Here is a 21,559-nt window from a genome sequence, read left to right on the forward strand (position 1 = left end):
GCACTTTATTTCTTTGCTCTTCAGTTGCCCTTGTGGTCCTGTTCCTTCTCATTATTCTGTAGGCTGCTTTTATGGGATTTGTTTATTTTTTTGGTACCCCAGTATGGACACACCTGTACAAAAGGCATAGGCTACCTATCAAGTATAGAGTGTGTGTATTTTCAAAGCATTCCCCATTAACATAATATGGAAATAGCTATGGGCCTCATGCAAACTATATTGAATTAAAACAACTCAAGATGGTCTGAGCTCATTAAATCATTTGAAGGTGAATAGCCCATGATATAGCAAGATGTTATCATGAGTAAAGGTTTTGTGTATATTAGGTGAAAGCTTGTAATTGTTGTTGACCTATAGGTTAAGTATTTCATGAGCTCCCTTATAAGCATGTTGCATGTTAAGACCTTTAAAAATATTACTATGATTAAGCTGCTTTCTACCCAAAATATTATGTTAACCCTCCTAGGTTTGGAATAAGTACATTACTAATGAGGTATTGAGGTCAAATAGACCCCAACCAATAACATTTTGTAAAAGTGTGTTTGATTCCAGTTTAATGCAAAACATTATTTTTATGAAATATTATTTTGTAATATAAAGAGACAACTATGCAGGGAAAATATTGCTGATCCCATACATACACTTATTTATATTCTTAGTGTTGCTAATAAGCACATTATATGGCAATGGTATTCTGGATCAAGGTGGCTCTATAAGCTGTGTAACAACAAAAATATTAACATTTCTCATTGCTGTGTACCGGGGAGTAGAAGTCCCATATCTGTATTATTGACAGAGCCTAGGGCTCTCTTGCATCCCTCAATGCATTTGCATTGAGCTCTTTGAAATCTGGGTGAAGTCCATATTATAATGTAAGAGAAACAACCAAGTTCACAAAAGAAGCCCCAGTTGCTCTGCAAACTTGCAAGAGCAATTGCCTGGTTTTATTTACATCTTGCAAGTTGCTCATTGTTTACTTATCAAATGTAAATAGACCTACAGACTCCTGCTAACTAACTCACTACTTCTGGCAGATAAAAAAGCCTTTTAGTGGAGCTTTCAGTGGGAAAGGTGCAGGGATGTAGTGTGTGTGTAAATCTGGGTGATTTTCTTAATTTTTCACCTGACACCTGCTCTATGTCTACATGGGATGGTCTTTGTGAACACGAAGCTTTGTGAAATCATGGGGCTTGTTTTGTTGTTGTTTTTGCAAATGTTTTGCTACTCAGGTTTCTAGGATGACCCCACCCACAGATGGCCCCGCCCCCAAGACACTCCCCCCCCCGCCCACTTGTGTCCCATATTCAAGCAGTGGAATGTTGGCAGCCCTGACTGAGGAGTCCCAGGGCAGCATTATCATGTTTGTTTTATTTTATTTTATGTTGGATGAGAGCTCACTGGAGACTTAATATCTTGTAATATTTGTTTTATTTACAGACATACAAGCATAGCACACTGGAAGCATGTTGGCATTGCTTTCAGTAATGAGATTCCAAGCTTTCCCAGAGATTGAACCCCCAGTTCCAGGTAACTTCAGCCAAAAAATTCCAATATGCTCTTTTTATCTCTACCAATTCAAACTTCTTTTTGTGGTCTCACTGCCCTTCTCCCCTAAGCTGGAGTGATGTCATCTCCAAGCTCTGATGTGTCTTACATGCCAAAACCTGGAGAGAGTTTCCCAACTAACAGGTGACTCTATCTGATCAACTCTCAGTGATGAAATGTCAGCTGATCATCCTGGGCTGTCAGCTAACAATCAGCCTAACAAATAAATGGTCAGCCATTACAATGACAGACCCTTTTTTGTTTTCAGTACAAACCATTTACACTTGGTGGCTAAAACCAGAATCTTGCTACAGACAACTACACCATGTTCATTCTCAGTAGCCCAGGAGTTTATAGTGGTAAAATGGGAGTTGTTATGCTTTCTTCCCTTTTGAGAGAGCAGTTTGTATGTAACTCTTAACCTACTTTATCTTTGTATAGATGCAGAATTTTAGCAAGTCATTTATTTCACCACAATTTACCTTCACAATGGTCATTAATAATGTATGGCAATGATACTCCTAAGTTTGAATCAGCTTATTACAAATCTTAGCACATTAAAGTGTGAAGGGCACAGTAATGACCTTCAACATGGTATCTTAAGAGGAAATCAAAACTGACTGCTCATAAATTCAACCAAATGTGCTATCTGTACATATGATTATGGAGGACTATTCAATGGTCTAATACCCCTAGGCGATTCTAGCATAATCTGCTTTTCAAATGGTTTAAAGATGTAGTTTAGCTTCATTGTTTTGATTCTTATCAAAGCTAAAGAGCTATTGCTGTTTTACCTCCATTTTTGATGAAAATATCTGCAGACAGAGACTTGCCAGATGCTCACATGTCTCCTGTAGGTCCCAATATCCTCCTGTGAAGGAATGAGGCCTGAACCACCTCCTTTTGTATATAAGATTTCTTTATTGCGATTGCTTTGCTTACTCCCTATGTTAAAAAGCTGTGCAGGGGTTAAAGGTTCACAGTTCCTGTTCTACAATTTGATTTTGGAGGGAGAAGAATTGTACTGGTTAACTTTGGAGGGAGGAGAGGGTTTGATTTGATTGGGTATGTTTTAAAATAATGAAGGGAACTTGAGTTGTTTTGACTGGTTTGATTGAAAAAACTTGGAGGGGAAAAGTAGAATACAAGGAGGCTGTCTTTGGCAGAGTTTAATGAGTGCAAGTTGGAGAGCTGAAGAGAGTTCAAGCGAAGGGCCGAGTTTAGATGTAGCATGGAACCCTGCGCTTCCCCACTTCCCCATTTGTGTTCAGACACTAGGGAGAGGGGCGTCTCTGCAGTCAGCAAGACTGCAGGGAGGCGGGGCAGCTGGCTGTGTGAGCGTCCTTCTTGAACGAAGGACAGCCTGCACAGCCAATTGGGCTGGAGTGAGGGAGGAGCTTCCTCCCTCAACTCTGGTCCTGTTGGGCCCAAACTGAGGTACCAGTGTTCGACCATCGCGCTGGCACTTAACCGGGGTTTAGGGTGGCAAAACTCCGCTCTGACTGAAGGTACAGAGTGGAATTAGTGGGGGAAATCACAGGTCCCTTTTCGCCCTTAACTCTGGTTTGCCAAGTTTGGATATGTGGCTTCAGAAACCAGAGTTGAAGGGACTCAGCCACTGAGTTCAAAAAGTGAATGCTATCACATTCAGAGAAAATCAGAGCTGGTGCTGGAAAGAGAGATGAGAAGTCACTGGGAGAGTTGTGACTCTCTGGAGGATTGAATCATTCCTAAAATGTATGAAGAAACAGTCTGGGATTGAACCCCCAGAACTGAGAAGGAGGAGGAGTGGGACCTGAGGCTGAGCAAGAGACAAGCCAGGCTTTCTGCAGAAGCTGACCACGGGTGATTGCAAGAGGACTCTTGGTAAGGACTCTGAGTTAGGGCCCAGTATTAGTGCAGGATAGATTGGATGTGTGTTCCTCTTATTTTATTTATTTTATTTAAAATATTTATACCCCGCCCCTCCAGTGCACTACTGCTCGGGGCGGCTCACAACAATAAGTTAGACATTATTAAGATATAATACAAGTAATAAAATTAACTATTTTTTTAAAGTCAGATTAAACACCACAATTATTAGGTTCAAATTAAAACTGAAAATTCTAAAAAGCTAAAGAACCTACCAGATATAACAAAATTATAATGGAGCATTAAAAAGCCTCATTAAAAAGGTGTGTTATAAGATGTTTTTTAAAAACACACCTATTCCTTGTGCTCATATGGTTGCTGTTTTGTACTAAATTTTCTGAAAGAACAGCTGTTTTGAATTGAACTAGTGTAAAGTAAAGCTTTATTGTTTTGAAGTTAAAATATTGCAGCTTCTGCCTGTTTCCCCACCCCACGCTTAGAAGCCTTTCCACCCTACCTAACTTTGAATGAGAGAGAGGTTTGGAAGGCTGTTTTAGTAGATCCAGCCAGAAAAAATACAAACGTTTACTTGGTGACACATTGAAGCTTAGGATCACAGGGCTGGTTGAGACTGGGCAGTGACATGTGGTGACAGCAGCATGGTTGGGCTCCATTTATGGGAATTGCTCATTCAGTGACTGTTTATGTATGCGAGTGTCCAAAAATCTCCTTGCAAATGTGATTGCCATCATTGGATTGGGGTGAGGATTCTGCCAAGTCTCAGTAGCATTTTTATTGCAAACTGGTAGCCCACAAGATCAGTTCACACAATCAGTTTGTTCACTCTGTAAGCATGGATCTGTGTAGTGTTTAGGATACACTGATGCAGCAGTCATATAATAGTTTTCTGTATGCGCTCAAATAATGTTTGGACCTTTCTCTTAATTTTCCACAGGTTAAATGTGATGGTCAGGTAATGAGGTTTAAAGGGAGAGCTGCACATCCTGAAGTAGTTGCCTAACAACTACAACAATATTATGAGTTGATTGTGTGAATTAGCTCTCAGGAATCAGACACAAAAACAAAGGTTACTCTCACATTAGGATGGTCTGGTTTTCTGTCATGTTGATGGCTCCAAATGAGGTGGATCGCGCACATGCTTCTGTGCTTCCTTCCTCCTACAGAGATGACTGCTGGAGGGGGAATTCCTACATTCAGTACTTGGGACAGGATGTTCAACACTCCTGTACCTCATGTATACTGCTGAACTAAGTACTAATGCTGTCAGCCCTGACAGTGATCAGAACCCACTGGGAGTTAAGTTCAGGCTCTCTTTTCCACTCTCCCCAGTATGTGATAAGCACCAACTATTTGGTGGAAATTCTCTCATGCACTTCTGCATAAAATGATCTATGGAATGTCCACCATTTACTTAGCATTGTCCACAATTCCCCAGAAGACTAGAACGATGCTATATCAGATGTAGCAGTAATCCGGAAGAGATATCTCTTGACCAAAGTGCAACCATGCTTTCTGTGGGCAGAGTTATTGTGGTATAGCAGACCAGAAGAAAACATTCTGCATATATGACTGATGTCTGCTTCTCTGTTTACACATCTTGTTGGGAATAAGCATTCCTTGTCACTTTGCTGAGGGACCAGACCTTTCTGAACAGCTGTGACTTTGTACTTTGTAAGTTTTCCTTTTCCTCACTATATGACTAGTTTGAATAATTGAAATGAGCTTAGGATGCTTACAGGCCTGGCCCAAGTTCTTCTGGCACCCGAGATCGTGCCAGAAGAACCACCATCACCATTGCCATCACCATGGTGCTTGGAGCACATCACCCCTCCCCACGCTGCCCTGTTGCCTCGTCGGGCTGGAAGTGCCGGGTGCTCGTGTATGTACCTGATGTACACACGATGCACAATGTGTGCACGTACACCTGGCACTTCCGGTCCAACAGGGCAGCAGGGAAGTGTCTCTGCTGCCTTTCCGGACCCTTTTAAACCACAGTGCTGGTGGGGGGAACACAGCGGGAGGGGTGAGAACACCCCCCTATCCTTAAACGTATCCCCCTCCACCTTCGAACCAGCTTGAATGCCGGTCCTTGGAACCGGTTCGGCGCTCCTAGCATGGAGCACTGAACAGTTCTGTGCACAACCCTATTCTCAGTGTCTTACTTTCAAAAGGTTAAATTTTTATTGTTCTAGCTGAGTGAAGACTGCAGTCTTACGTATACAGAGAGGGAGAACTTTCCCAGGGCCAAAACTAGACAATGTGGCAGTGTATAAAATAGTAAACAGCAGTCCATGGCACCGCTGTTCAAAAAGCTTGTTTCTCATTCATTTTTATCCCTCTGCCCTCATCTCAGAATGCATGTTCATTGGGAATCTTGATAGTAGATTATTTCAATATAGGTAACCAATTATCTTTACTATAGAATCCAAGGCAAAGAGTTGTGGTATGCATGGACAAGGCAGTGGAGTGGAGTCAGGAATATTAATAGTTTAATGAAATAGGTATAATGTACAGAGAGGCAATTGCAGACTGCTTTTCAGTGCTCTTGCTGCTGGCTGTTTTGTTAGCCCTGCCTCTACTCCAAGACTGGACTACAAGTACCTAAAACTCAATTCAAAAGCTGGTCTGGCTCAAGGAATGGAAGGAATGGATTAACCAAAGACACCACATTTACCTACTTAACTGCTGAGTCATGCCCACTGTGGTACAAATTTTTATAACATTTAGATAACTATAACCAGGACTTGACAAATCCCAGGCATCAGGGAGGCATGGCACTTAGAAATTTAATCATGGCACCTAGACGAGAACATTCAGTGGTAAAGTTTTTAATAAAATCTATATTTGTCCTATACAAATAGACTATACAAGTCTATTAAGCATGGTGTAGTGGTTAGAGTGCTGGGCTAGGACTGCAGAGACCCAAGTTCAAATCCCCATTCAGCCATGAGACTTGCTGGGTGACTCTGGGCCAGTCACTTCTCTCTCAGCCTAACCTACTTCACAGGGTTGTTGTGAGGAGAAACTTAACTATGTAAGAAACTTGGAGGAAGAGTGGAATATAAATGAAATAAATAAATAATAAATAAAATAAGTATGTTTCTTGCCAAGGGGATAAGGAGAAGCCCATTTCGCCTGCCTCTCTACAGTGTCCATCACGAAGTCCAATAAATGTTGTCAAGTGTTCATTGTCTGGCTCCTAAATTTCTAGACTGGTTTCTAGCTCTAAATACAGTTTGTCAAGGTCTGATTACAGCAGTCAGTGGAAGAAGGTAAATACTTTGTGATGCCTATGTGACTAACCTAGAACAATTGCCACAGATAGTTTTATGTGGAAATAAAATTTGTTATAAGATGAATTTAGTTGTCTTATGTAAGCTGGTTAAGTCTGGTTAATCTGTCAAATGTTACCCCAAGCAGTGAACTGAGTGTGAGAATTGTGTTGGGCCAGGAGCCACCAGCCTCTAGCCTGTCATAGTAATGAGGAGCTCACAGCATCAGAGTATTCAGGTCCCAAGAATACCATTTACATTAGACTGCTTCAGCTAAAGGATGCAACTGAATATTCATAAATGTTAGCATTTTGCCTATCAATTAATCCTTTTAAAAGGACTTGAATGTGCCTGCCTGACTTACAAAGAATGTAGTGGATCAATCTCTATCACGTAACCCTTCCTGAGGTCAAATGTCTTTTGGCACCTATTGGACAGGATTGACATTTGAGGGTTGAGTTATAAAGCCCTGATAATAGAGGCATAAAATGGGAAAACTGACAGACCCTAAACTATAGCTGAGTGAACAGCACTGCAGTCTTGAGTATAGCGAGAGGGAGAATTCCCCTAGGGCCAAACTAGATAGTATGGCAGCATATAAATGGTGAGTTATTGAAGCAAAAGTCCATTTCCCCCTAAAATGGATGGTAACAAATCCTCAGCCTGTGGTGGAAAAACTAAGATTTCCCAAAATTGCTGGTGAAAATTGATTGCAGCAGAAGTATGTTTTTGATTGTCGGTACAATACACTTGGGTTGTCACAGAAAAGTATTACTTGGTTAGTCTGGAAGCTCTGAATGTCTCTGAGGAATGATAAGCTGTTTTCATGCCCTGTCTTTCTATTAGAGTTAAGGTAGCTTTAGAAAGGTTCTCAGGTGGAGAAGGTAGAGGATATTGCTTGCTTCTGATTGGATTTTGTGAGTACTGCCAACTTTCACAGAATCCATTGTGACTTATGACTCTTTAAAACCGACACATAGAGGAGGCCATCATACAGCTCCTTTGAGAGCCTAAAGGTAAAATAAAATGAATACCTGGGGTGGAGGGGTGAGTGGCTAATTCCAGAGTAGGTAAAAAGCATGTATTCACAGGCTTGTAAAAAGCCACTTACCTGGTCTTCTGTGATGAGTAAGAATCTCTTCCTGCCAGCCAGGTAGGGAAGCTTTGACTTGGTTATTGAGTAATCACTTCACAAATTACAAGTGTGTTAGCTGGCAGGCTAGCAAAAGGTTTTGTTGGCTAGTAATTTTTGTGGACTAATTTTCAAGACTGGTGTATGCAACACTTCTTTGACAGTAGCTACATCATAACTGGTGCATCCCAGCCATAAGACGCTTCACTCTCACCATAAGCCTCTACAATATTTGGTGCCATATCAGTAGTTGGTGTTGGTGGTAACAACGGCCGTGGTAGATCAAGGGTTTTGTGGCCAAAGATGCTGAAAGGCTAGCTTTGGTACAATGTCCTTCCCACTGTTACATGCTTGAATAACTAACAAACCTTAATTACAATCAGTATTACTCAACTGTGGTAGTGATTTCTATTATTCTTAAATAGTTATAACCTTTGGTGGAAGAAGATAATATGCTGTGAGGGTTATGTGATCAGCACAAAAGGACTTGACCCACCGCAGGGTATGGAGCCTTTGGCAAAATGTGACTCTTAAGCTGCTACTTCCACAATGAACTATTAAGAACCATCGCGTGATATCAAAGATGCTTTTAAAAATCATTCTTAGCGTATTGTTCTGAGGAGGTGGTGGCAAACACTTCTTGGATTTGAAATGTCCTAAGTTGCTGCTACTATAACTCTTTTAAATGTTTATTACATTTATAAACTGTTGTGGCCACCCTGGTTACCACATTGGACTCAGAGTTACCAATCCAAAATTAAGTGAAATCAAGGCCTGTGTCTGATTCTACTTTATTAAGAAACCAATTGATGCCTGAACTCTGAGTGAAACGATTAGCTCCTGAGAAACAAGCCAAATTGCTTGGGCTTTGCTCTCTGGTGATTGCCTTGGGAAGGCAGGAGATAATCCAGCATTTCCTTTCGAAAGATACACTACTTGCCTTAATCCGATGCATTGATTACTAGTTTACATGTATATCCTATTGCTGTTACTTTGGAATGTTTTTAGTATTACACACTAGGTAGATGTACACAAGAAGTGATTTAATTGCTGTATCACACATATAGCTTAGCTTTTTCCTTCTTAACACCTTTGACTTTTAATACTCTTTGAGACAAAGACGCCAGAAGTCTGTGGACAAGAGAGAATGCCCATCTGCAAAGCTCAGAAATGCAGATGTTTTAAGAACACAAGAATGCAATGTTTCCTGATAACAGCTAACAAGAGATGAAATTCAGATCCTGTTATCCTGGACTATCCTGAACTGCTCAGTTATTGTCAGGAGACAGGATTTAGAGGATAACAGCAATGGACACTTCTGAGATTCATGACAGATCAAAAGGACCAGCCTGTATGAAAAAGGCCACCTCAGACATGGCCAGTCAGTAAGCTTTGTCCAACAAGCAGAGCTACTCACTCCTAAACTTGCTAAACTTGCTAAACCGCAAGGGTGAAGCAAAAGTTCTTCCTGACCTAGACAAGAAATTACTGGTGATTTTACTGCGGGGCTAGAGACCAGAGTAATTTCTGTCTACCTCCAGCAATATCCAGCATGAATGCCTGAGGCCTGCCTGAACTCCACTCCCAAGCATCAGATCCAAGCTACGCACACTTGCTGTTCCATGCCAGGATCTGGTACTTATGCTGCTTCTACAGCCTTGGTCCCCACTCCTCTCCCCAGTTCCTCCTCCCTCTACTAACTCCTGACTCCCAGCCATTCTATTCCTGAATGCCTTCCCTAACTTACCCTTCCTCTCTCCATCTTTCTCTGATTCGTGTTAGGTTTTAGATGGATTTAATATTGATCTTACATGCATCCCCACACATATGATAGTTAGGTACACTGCTTGGTTATTACTAGTAGCTATGATTGATCATTTTGTTTCTTGCTCAGTTAGATTGATGCCGTGGCTCTGACAAACGTTTATACTCAATAAAGCCCATTGAATTATGTGAGTGTATTTGGTCTTCTTTCTACCTTCGCGCCCAGAACATACATGGTCCCTTGGTGACACTGGTGAAAGAAGCATGATTTCCAGTGCTAGCTCTGGAGCATATCTAGTGTACAAATCAGACTTGGTTCACAACATAATCATTACATCTTTCCACAGTTCTGTGGTTCAAATTGTAAGCCAAGTTGCAGAATAATTCCTTCCTTCTAATCCCCTCTCCCATTACCTGGCGGCAGCTGCTGCTGCTTTGACAGAACAGAACAATCTGTCTTTGCTCTTCCTTCCTTTGTTGCATACTTCAGGGTTATGGTAGCAACCCAGGTGCCATGGACCCTGGGAAATGGAACACACAGTGACCTACCATCTGTTTCCTGCCTTTACCAGAGCCAGGTAACAGGGGGAAAGACCCATTGCTGCTGCCCCAGATTCCAAATAAAGCAGTTGAGCAAGGAACGATTTGGGTTCTGCTCTGAGTTATATCATTGGGAATGCTTCAAAATAAAGTTATTTTCTGAACTTTTAGGAGAAAAGCCCAGGGCTTGTCCTGTATAACCCACTTCTACCTTGTTTGAAGCATACTAGCTCTCTTCTAGGTTCTAAGGTAGCTCAAAGCATGCCTTTTAGCACTGTTGCAGACATTTCATCTGAAGCAAAATTCTACAGTAAATGATTTGGGTATTTTTTCCTTGGGAGAAACATCTGAAGAATTTCAAGGGAAATTTAAAAAAACAACACAAAACACCAGTAAGATTAGAGAACTCGGGTTTGGGGCAGTATAAAAATGTAATAAACAAACAAATAAAATTAGTGATATTTGTTAGAGTTTAAGAATGAAAGCTGGGAATATTAAAATCTTGACATGTTCCAAGTTAGCCCCTGCTAACTTGGCAAAGAGGCACCTTTTAACGCGGTGATTCCCTTTTATTTAGAGGGGGAGAGTAACTGGCCGTATCCATCCCCAGCACAGTATCTCCAGTGACTGTTGCTGGTGTCTGTCTTATGTTTCTTTTTAGATTGTGAGCACTTTGGGGACAGGGATCCATCTTATTTATTTATTATTTCTCTGTGTAAACCACCCGGAGTCATTTTTGGAAGGGCGGTATAGAATCTAATAACTAACTAACTAACTAAATAATAATGTTCAGACTTATTGAAATCTAAGCTAATGCTGCTTAACTCTAGAGTATGACCTTAGCTGTGAGTCATGCGTTATACATTTTCTAAATTGTAGGAAACTTCCTGAAGATTGTTTTTTAGCTGAAAGAAACTATTTTGTGATATTTATACAAGCCATCAGCAGACTTGGGAGACTGGGTAAATAATATATTGAGGTTTGGTCTGTATATGTGAAGACTGGTGCTATTACTTCCGCTGTGGCTTTGGAGTTGTGTTCTGTTTCTCCTTGTGCCAATAGACAATGAAAACAATTGTTTTACGATCATACTTTTTTGAAAATATTTTTAAGTCTGCTGCATGGAGCAGAAATATTTACTTGGTAATTAAAAACACTCTAGCATTGTACACTCAGTGGAGACCATCATGAAATAAAATCCCCCTGCACACACAGCCAGTGTTTGAATTATGGGGGATAATGGAGAGGGGGTTCAATGAAATCCACAATTCTCACCCCTGACCCTAGCCAATTTTATTTATTTATCCCCTCAGATGCTCCAGAAGGATACTATGGTCAATAGTATTGAAAGCCACTGAGAGGTCCAAAAGGACCAATAGAGGCACACTTTCTCTGTCAATTCCCAGTTGGAGATCATCCATCAGGCCAACCAAGGCAGTCTCCATCCCATAGCCCACCTGAAAGCCAGTCTGAAACAGGTCAATTTTAACTAAATAAGTCTCCTTGCATGGGTGTCCGGAAGACTTTTTTGGGGTGGGGGAGCCAGCAATCCAATAACGCCTCCCTAGGAGTATGCCTCATTGAATTCAATGGGAATTGGCTGAATCCCGGGGATGGGGCAACTGCCACCTCGTCTCCCTGTGGTTTTCTGGAAACAATAGCTAAGTAGGCCCCCTGTGATTTGAGCCCTGCACAGTGTTATTCCATTATTCTACCTCTTTGGCCTTGGTTTCATTATCACCCAAATTCTGGAACTTGTGTCTTAGTTTGAACCTTGCAGGGATCTCCTTAGTAGTAGTGTGTAGACAGCCTCTGAAACCTAAAAGGTCACGTTACTCTTTCATGATGCTTTTGGATTTTGCAGCCTCATACATGCTGCCTCATACTAGCCACTTGGAGCATTTTGGTGGCTCTTCCTCTGTAGAAGTGATTTTCATTTTCACAATCTGGACCTAGAGTATGTTGTGCCTGCAATTAGACCTTTTGTGACAGGAACACACCCTGGTGGCTTAGGCTAGGTGGGGATTTTTTGAAGAAGAGTGGCAGATTGGCTCAGATGTGCATCTCTTATCTGTAGATGGAGTGATTAGCTCCTACCCCAAGTTCCCCTCTCCCATCCCTTTATCTTCTCCCTCCCCCGATTGGAAGCAGCTGGCCTTCACCACCCAATCCTTGAGTGACTTTGCTCAGGAAGGAAAGTAAAGGAAATGGGCCACCAAGCTCAGGAGGATGCCAGCGTGGCTAACAAGTAGAGTCAGGCAGAGGAGCTTTTACCCCTGGACCTTGGGGCCCTGGTCCATGGCCTCCAAGGTCCAGGGGGGCCTCCAAAGGGGACAGGATCATATGTGGATTGGTAACTGGTTGAAAGATAGGAAACAGAGGGCAAGGATAAATGGACAGTTTTCACAATGGAGGGAAGTAAGAAGCGGGGTTCCCCAGGGATCTGGACTGGGACCCGTGCTCTTTCACTTATTCATAAATTATCTAGAAGTTGGGGTAAGCAGTGAAGTGGCCAAATCTGCAGATGACACGAACTGTTTAGGGTAGTGAAATTCAGAAAAGATCGTAAAGAGCTCCAAAAGGATCTCTCTAAACTGACTGAGTGGACAACAAAAATGCAAATGCAGTTCAGTGTTAGCAAGTGTAAAGCATATTGCATATTGGGTTTTTAAAAAACCTAGCATATTGGGTTTAAAAAACCCTAGCTCCACATATACATGGATGGGGTCTGAGTTGTCGGTGACTGATCAGGAGAGAGATCTTGGGGTTGTGGTGGACAGCTCGTTGAAAGTGTTCATTCACAGCACAGCTGTGAAACAGGCAAATTCTATGCTAGGGATCATTAGGATGGGGCCTGAATTTTTTTTTTTTAAATGCTAATATTATAATGCCTTTATACAAATCTAGAGTGCAACCACATTTGGAGTACTGTGTTGAGTTCTGGTCACTGTATCTTAAGAAGACATTTTAGAACTGCGAAAGGTGCAGAAGAGGACAACAAAGATGACTGGAGCCTGGAGCACCTTCCTTATGAGGCAGAGTTACAGCATCTGGGACTTTTTTAGTTTTGAAAAGAAGCAACTATGGGGAGTCATCTAGAACCAGGGGTAATCCTATGAAACTGAAGGCTGGGAAATTTAGGACCAACAAAATCTCTCCAGACATGGGAAAGGACCTGGCCCCTGAACAACTTGGCCAGAGAGGAACTAGCTCCCACAGAAGGGCGGCTGAAAGACAGAGTGCAAATTATCAAAAATGAGAAAGAGGCATGTTTGTAGTATGATAGCCATTTGAGATAAGCATGACAAATTAAGAAAACCTTCTCTGTGTCATTCATTGCCTTGGCTGATCATTCCCATGGTATCCTTTAAGTTGGAACTAGGTTGGGGTCTATGGCATATTTGCCAAATAAAGCCATATAACATCAAATAAACATCTGTAATATATTTTTATTTGGGCTGTCTTTCATTTAAAAAGATTAGGAGATAGGCACAGGGCCAAGAGGGTAGATGTTGTCACAGTGGTTAGCAACCTTCTAGAGAGAAGCATTGTTATCCATCTTGAGCTCTTTGAACTGAAAACACTAATGATAATTATTGAGATACTGAACTTACTATTGCTACAATTCAACACAAAGTTGAGTGTGCTCTAGTATTTTCAGCTGACCTGGAAATATTTGTGTGTTGAAGGGCGGGGTGGGATGGGCATATATTTATCAAATAAATGAAATCTTAAAACACTTATCGCTGTACCGAAATGTTCCATACAGATGAGCCACAATCCAAGTATTCAAAGTGAGTCACATACAATAAGTAATTCTTACAACAACCTCTAAGGCAAGCCAGTGTCACGCTGCCCATTCTTTTTTTATCAATGATGACATGCCACTTTGGGGGCTTGTGCTGAAAAGCAGCCTATACATTTCAATACATTGAATGTGATGGGGGAAAACTGAGGCTTAGAGACAGTGGCTTGTCTAGAGTGATATGTGGAAGTGTGTGGACTTCCTGGATCACACTCTTAGCCACCACATTATGCCAGCTTTTTTGTTCCAAATTCCTGGTGATCGGAAGTGGCATTTCTTCAATGTCAAAGCTTTGACAACTTGCTATATTGCAAATATTGGTTGTCTTTTGACTTTTCACACATTGTACTACAAACATCAGTTTTCCACAATACAGTAGGATTTATTGATATTGATTTATTTATTATCTTGGTATGAGCTAGCTTTTGTACATGGCAGAAACATGTACAATGAATGAGTTGTCAGTCTATTCTTTTTCTATATAAAGTTGGTCTTTTACTTGACAATGTTTATTTTAATGCTGGGGTATTTATACATTGCCAAGATGTTAATATAGTTTAAATAATAATTCACTCTTGAAGTTTCCACTATTTAAGCTTGATATTGCTCATGGTAGTACAGTTTTGTTAGTATTATAACACTTTGACCATTCCTTTCAGACCATAAACAGCATCTTAATAAAATAATGAGTTCTATAATGAGTTATATAGAGATCTACACAGTTGATCAGAATAGTATGAAGTTTGTTTTAAAAATCTGACATCTTTACAGTACAGCAAATACATGTTATTTTTATATATATAAATTTTTCTTTCTGTGTGGGCTATTGCATCACTGAAGAAAACAAGAATTGATAACTTTTTTTTCTATTTTAAAAAAGTTTCTTCTAAATATTAGGATGTTTGGAGCTCTGCCCAGCTTCAAGCATGATTTGGTAACTCACTGGAGTCCCAAGACTCATGACAGAGAGATGACAATTAGTGGCTGCCTGACTTGACTAACGACACACTTGCATAAGGACATGGTGTGCTAGTGCAAAGCTGTTGTGTAAGGTCTGGAGCCTGCATTTGGAACTAGTGTTGCACTACTGCAAGCATGCTTGCACTTGTGCAATAGTGCACAACTATGGCACTGCTGCTTTGTATTAAATGGTATTCTTGCCCACTTGCATGAATACCTGGATTTTAAAAGTGAAATGATGTGATCTTCTTGTGGTAGTGCAACTTTGCTCTTTATGCAAGTGCTTCGTTAGGATGTCAGCTGCTGTATTTGCTACTGAAGGACAACAATGGAGTGGGGAATTGGAAGCCAACAATTTTATGCTGCACTCTTGACTTTTTCAGGCATACGAACCATAGACTATAAAGTTACCTAGTTGAGCCTGGTTTGACATGACTTATAGGAACCCTGGAAGCTGTCTTATACCATTGGTTTGTCTAGCTAAGTATTGCCTACATTGATGACAGCAGCTCTACAAAGTTTCAGCCCCTAGCTGGAGATGCCAGGAATTGAACCCGGGACCATCTGCCAGGGGCATAACAAAGCTGGAGTGGGCCCAGAGACAAAATTTTAAAATGGGCCCCTCGCTGACACACACACACACACACACACACACACACACACACACACACACACTCTTCACAATATATAGTTATGTGACTTGCCTCTGGGGGTCCCCTCGAGGCGTGGCCCCCCCCAGGCAGCCGCCTCCCCTTGCCTAATAGTAGTTATGCCCCTGCCATCTGCACGCAAAGCAGACTCTCTGAGCTATGGCCCCATCCCCAGATCCCTAAAGTAGAGCCCATGACCTTTTACTGATGTCCATGTAGAGGCTGTTCTCACGCACAGCCAAGCCTGGGCTAAGAAAGCCAAGCCTGGTCTTGGCTGAGCAGGAGAACCGCTGGGATGGTGCTTGTTCGTGGCTGCGTTTCTGTGGCAAACTTGCCTAGGGAGTCCCCCTCCTAAATGAGGTTAAGTGAGCAAGTGCTCCCTTAGCCCTGTGTTTCAGATCCCATGCAGTGCTGGCTGCTTTCAGACAATGCTACAACACTGACAGGCACCTGCTCGTTGCTGGGGGTATCCTCACAGTGCACCATGGACTTGGGAGTTCTGGGGGGCCAGGATGATGTGTCCTAACTCCTGCACCTTTGTGCTGCCAGGCATCTGGGCATGCCAGATAGTGCAGCCTGACCTTCCCAGACCCGGCAGTCAGATTGTCTGTGGGGAGAGTGAGCTGTGGTGGCTGCCTTCCCCACTATCTGCTCCGAAGCCCTCTCACGTGAGTGTGAGAAAGGGCTCATAGTCTCTTCTTTAAAACATCCATATTTTTACAAGTATATGTCGTCGTCTGTTCTCTTCCAGAATTCATGCATTCTACAACTATTCTCCATCATCCTTTATTGATGATGTAAGCGCATCTAGGTTCCAAGTTCCCTCTCTGGCATCTCCAAGGTAGGGCTGAGAGAGATTCCTGCCTGCAACCTTGGCTGCCTGCAACCTTGGCTGCTCCCAGTCTGTGAAGACAATACTGAACTAGATAGACCAATGGTCTGACTCAGTATGTGGCAGCTTCCTATGTATTATTTTAGTTATCAGAGATCTTCTATTAAGTCACCCAAAAGATCTGATAAGGTCAACCTCCCCAAGTAGTGTTGTCTTTAGGCCAGTAGTTTTCAAACTTCCTACACTCAGTAACACTTCCCCTCCTTTATTTAACTGGAAGGGAACCTTGGGTATCTTCTGTGGAGTTGCAGAGAATTCTGGGCACATTCAAGGCCCTGTACTCATTCCACATGGAGTTCTGCTGTCACAGCCCTAGCTGTAACACCAGACAACCTGCATGACAATCCCCTATGGCAGGGCATTATGCGGGAAGATTGGAAATAGAAGATATGCTGTCTTCCAAGCACCTCATCTCCCATAACAAATCTCCTCACAGAGGAGTCCCTGATTAATTTCAAGGAATTGCAGGATGCCCACACGCACAGCTTGAGAAGCATCACTTTAGGCGATGCTTGTCTTGCTCTGTCAAGCTTATGTTTGTCTCACTAAATAGGACCTGACAGCAGTTTACTAACCTGAGTCTTCTGTTATCTGTGCTAAATCCTCTCCCTACCTCTGGCTTAGCAACTTGTAGTTGTCCCTCCCAGGTACTTTTCTTCTGAGCGGAACCGTGACACTGCAAGTTATCTCAGCTGGGACATAAGGGCTTGGGTGATTGGCAAAGCTATGGGGAAGTGATGGGGTGGAGAGCTGAACCCACTCTGTGACCTCCCTATAGCTTTGCCCCATTTTTGAGGTGATGGGGCAGAAGACTGATGTCTTAATACCTCCTATAGTGTAAGAGCTTGCTTTTGCTACACACAGCAGCTCCTTGTACTATGTTGAAGACTGCTTTTTAAATTCCCCTGGATTTCTGGGGCAGGCTGCCAGGCAGCATGGCAGAAGTAGGAGTTGCCTTTGGAACTAGAGAGGGTCTGATCACTGCTGTGTGCATGAACTCACTGCATGGGCTTTTCAGGGGAAGTGTGTGACATTACCATTGCAACATCTGAACAGACATTAAAACCCTGCATCAAAGCTAATTTCCATCTTATGAACCATAGGTCAAATCAAAATCTGTTTGGCCAGCACGTGAAACGCTACCAAAGACAGTAATATGTCAGGTGTCAAAGATCAATTTTAATTGACATTTGTTTTTTTTAAACATTCTTGAGAATTCTGATAACGCATATATTTTGTTTAAATAAGTGCACATTTAATTTTCAGTTCAGCTAATAAAGAAAATATGAACCACCTGTGTCTAAAACCTTGTGTATATATTTGCCTCTATATACACATGCCTCTCTGTGCCCTTTCCTCCCTTCAGATTTTTCACATGTTTTTTTCCAGTTTACTGCAAGGGAAGAAAAGGGTGCTCAACATACATTGGAAAGGTGTGCCTGAAAGAGTTAACTATAGCGCTAAATCACTGACAAACCATGTCTACATTACAATATATACCTCTGTGTCCATTTATTTCTGCTCTAATACAGATAACAATTCTGAAATATGTTCTTATCTCTGTGATAAAGATCAGGCAAGGCTGAAACTATTATTGATGATAAGAAAGAAGCACATTTGTTTCTTAAAACAGTGTTTAGCCTGAAGCCTAGGCATGACAAATTCTAGTGATGGGAGAATCCCCCATCACAAATTTCATTACCTGTCCATCAGCTACTAGAAACTTGCAGTAATCCAGATTCTTTTTATTGCCCATCTAGCTTCTTGACACCATAACATGTAGCAATTAGTAATATAACTTCTTATAAATCTGAACATCCAGATTTTCCTAAGATTTTCAATATGTTTTAAGCTACTCAGCTAAATAAGGATTACTGTATTTTATCTCTCTGGGCAAAGATCATGTTTCTTTTACATTCTGTGCCACATCTAGGACACTGCTGGTGTTACATGTTGAACTACAGTCACTGCAGTCTGATTGCGTGAAGGCTGTGCATTGCATCACTAGGTGAATGATAATGGATATAATACAATGTGAAACCATAATAGTGTGGTGGTGGTGGTGGTGATATACTTACCAATAATTCTCCCCGCCCCCTGCTTCCTCTGTTGCACATTTTCAAAAAAATGTCTTCCATTAATTACATAATACCTCATTTTAAAATGTACAGAAGTGTTTGATGTTTACTATGCCCCCCCCTTTTTTAGTGATGGGACCGGATCTTGATTAAAAACCAATTTACTATTTAAATCTCCCAGTGAAATTCTACATGCTTTGTTTCTTCCCTGGCCAGAAGAGTCTACTAGATTGGCTTGCTGTGGTATTACATTCTGCCTTCCTCTGGGGAGTCGGGTGTGAATGAATACAAGACACTAGTACTATAGTAGATGATCCCAAAGTGTCAGTTTGCACTTATGACTGTTAATCTGATTGATAATACACAGCTCCATAGGCTCCCACAGTATGCATAGAACTCCACATGAACAAGATCTGCTCTAAGCACTTAATTGTCTGGTAAAGCTCTGCACAAGCCTTTCTAGGAATAGATTTTCATGATACTGACATAAAAGGGGAAACTCTTTCTCACACCAAAGCTCCCAATATGTAAACTAGAACTTCTCCACACGTAATGGAGCTTGTAGGAACTAAGATTTTCCTTCTTTTATGGGGAAATTAGTGGAATAAATCTTAAAGGGAATGCCACTCATGATGAAAAAACAAGCTACTCTAATTCTGCTTTTAACTGGGTAATCATGTGAGTCACTCATGGTCAGCTCACGTAAGAGAAAGTAAGTACAGAATCGAGTTCCCACTGTAGGGGAAAAAGTCTGAACAAATTAAGCAAAGATGGAACAGTGTTGCCAGATTGTCAATTTTGAATCCTCATACCAATGTCTTGAAATGACTGATATTTTAAACAGAACTCTCATATAGGGGTGGGGGTGGGGAGGAAAAGAGAGAAAAAACCTCCAGCCTTAGCCTACTCATGCACTACCTTGATAAAAAAGATCTCATGGCAGCACCATATGACATTTTGCCGAGGAAGAACACAGCTTCCACTGCTCAGCAATTTCTCATGTTAGGCAATGGTGACCTAAGGAATATCTGCTACCCTTCACACCTAACCGAATACCTAATTTAAAGGGATATAGCACCCCGCCGCCACTCTGTGGTAAAACCCCTGCCTTGCCCAGTCCTTTTCCTTAGTGATACTACCAGAGAGAAGTGGCATATTAGACAAACTGAGAGAGAAAGGAGTGCTATCTCCATACTCTAGTGCTGCTGTAAGGGGGAGGAGATGTACAGCAAGCCACTGCCCCCCCCCAGTCCCCGGAGTATCAACTGTATTAGAGAAGAAAAAACCTCTTCCTCTCCAACCATCCAGCACATTCTTCCACTCACACTTGTGTCGAAAGGTTCTAAGAACCGCTACCATGCTGCCTTCGCAAACACAGTACAAAAATAAGTGCTTCGCTGGGCAAGTCCAAATTCTTGTGTATTTACATACATGAATACAAAAGATCTCATACCTCATCTAGAAGCCACCAGATTCTCATACATATGAGAATTTGTGCACGTCTGGCAACACTGAGATGAGACTGCTTATGTTGCACGAACATACACACAGGATATTATGCATACATGGGGACAAACACACACACATACACACACAAGCAAGAATGTGTATTTTGATGAAAGATTATTGGAAATAGACATTCTTAGCAAATATGGATGACAGATCAATTGTAATTTATTTTCTTTTAACACTGTATCATAAAGAAAACTGGTATAAATGAAAAAATCTATTTCAAATATCTACATCTAAAATTTTAGGCAGTGAAAAAGCACTTCATTGACAAGGAGTGTGGAATGATGAATGTTAATTGTCAGAAACTGCTTAATGCCTTTTTTTTTTTTAGTTGCCACAAACAAATTCACATATCAGAACGAACAATACTGCTAAATATTCCATTTTTGTTTTCTCTTGTTAAAACGCACTGGGGAAAATAAAAGAAGAAAAAGAAAGAAAGAAAAACAACCCATCCCCCCGCCCCCCTGGAAATTCATACATATTTCAAAGTTTTGAAATTGAAGCAATATTTAGAACCATAGATGAAGAAACACTGTGGCATTGGTGTAATATACACAATGCACTTCTCTCTCTCTCTCTCTCTCTTTAAATCTGTAATGTACATCAAATACTTTACAACAATGCATTAACAAAAGGCAAGAAACATCTTGCTGTACAGAGGAAACCCCAAATGCAACTTGAAGCCTAGTTTCACAATGGATGAGGAGAGTAAACAAAGTGTGAGAAGCTGTCCCCCATAAGGTATGTAAACTGTTCGTTGTCTTGTGCTTAACTCTGGACCCACTTCAGCGGTTGCACCTCCCCCATTTCTTTCAGCCACATTCAGTGTACAGCACTATTTGTTTTAAACTCTACATACAAGGTCAACTGTAAAGCTGCCCCACACAATATATTTCTATATCTATATATACAGAGACAAGATAATATAGATACAGAAATAGATACACACTTCTCCCCTTCCTACTGACTTCCGTGCTCAAGCTTCCAATTCTTTTAGCCATCTACAAGTATTTTAAATTTTCCATACTGATTATCAGGGCCTTCCTATGGAACAGGCTTTAACAAACTAAATTTGCAGGAAAAGAATGTCTCGTGGTATGCATGCACATGCACAGTCCCTGGAGCTTTTCCCCCCCTTCTTGCCCAAATCTCAAACCCAGGAATCTGGAGATGCTGGATAGTGGCTTGTTTCATAATTGAGTTCACTGTAGGGCCGAGCAGCTGAATAGAAGTCGACGTAGTTGCCGGTGGACTTGAGTCCCAGATGCATATTGTACTCGCTTGCAGGCGGGCGGTGATGCACTTGGTCCTCAAAGAAGGACTCATCATAGTTTCTTGTTGAATTCTGAAATGGCTGATATGGTTCGTAATCCTTTCTACTGGGCTCCTGTGGAACTGGCTGTGTTGAAACCTGTCAACAGAACAACATCCTCAGCTTGTTAGGTAAGAATGTTATGATGGGAAACAAACTGCCATTTAGGATGCAGACATTCTGGTTCCACTTCAGTGCTGCTTATTAGACTGGCAATATGAA

At 41.5% G+C, this 21,559-nt stretch overlaps 1 protein-coding gene across 6 annotated transcripts in view; it reads right to left on the reverse strand.

Annotated features, from left to right (window-relative positions):
* Window positions 1–20,166: 20,166 nt before the first annotated feature.
* Window positions 20,167–21,559, reverse strand: part of CTNND2 (catenin delta 2) — a 924,887-nt gene continuing 923,494 nt past the window's right edge. For all 6 annotated transcript variants that reach the window (XM_053242882.1, XM_053242877.1, XM_053242879.1 and 3 more), the window contains one exon: window positions 20,167–21,436. In XM_053242882.1, the coding sequence (XP_053098857.1) occupies window positions 21,176–21,436 (261 nt within the window). In that variant the 3' untranslated portion in view covers window positions 20,167–21,175. The remainder of the gene's footprint in view (window positions 21,437–21,559) is intronic.

This window comes from Hemicordylus capensis, chromosome 4, assembly GCF_027244095.1.
Source record: "Hemicordylus capensis ecotype Gifberg chromosome 4, rHemCap1.1.pri, whole genome shotgun sequence".
NCBI classification, from domain to species: domain Eukaryota; kingdom Metazoa; phylum Chordata; class Lepidosauria; order Squamata; family Cordylidae; genus Hemicordylus; species Hemicordylus capensis.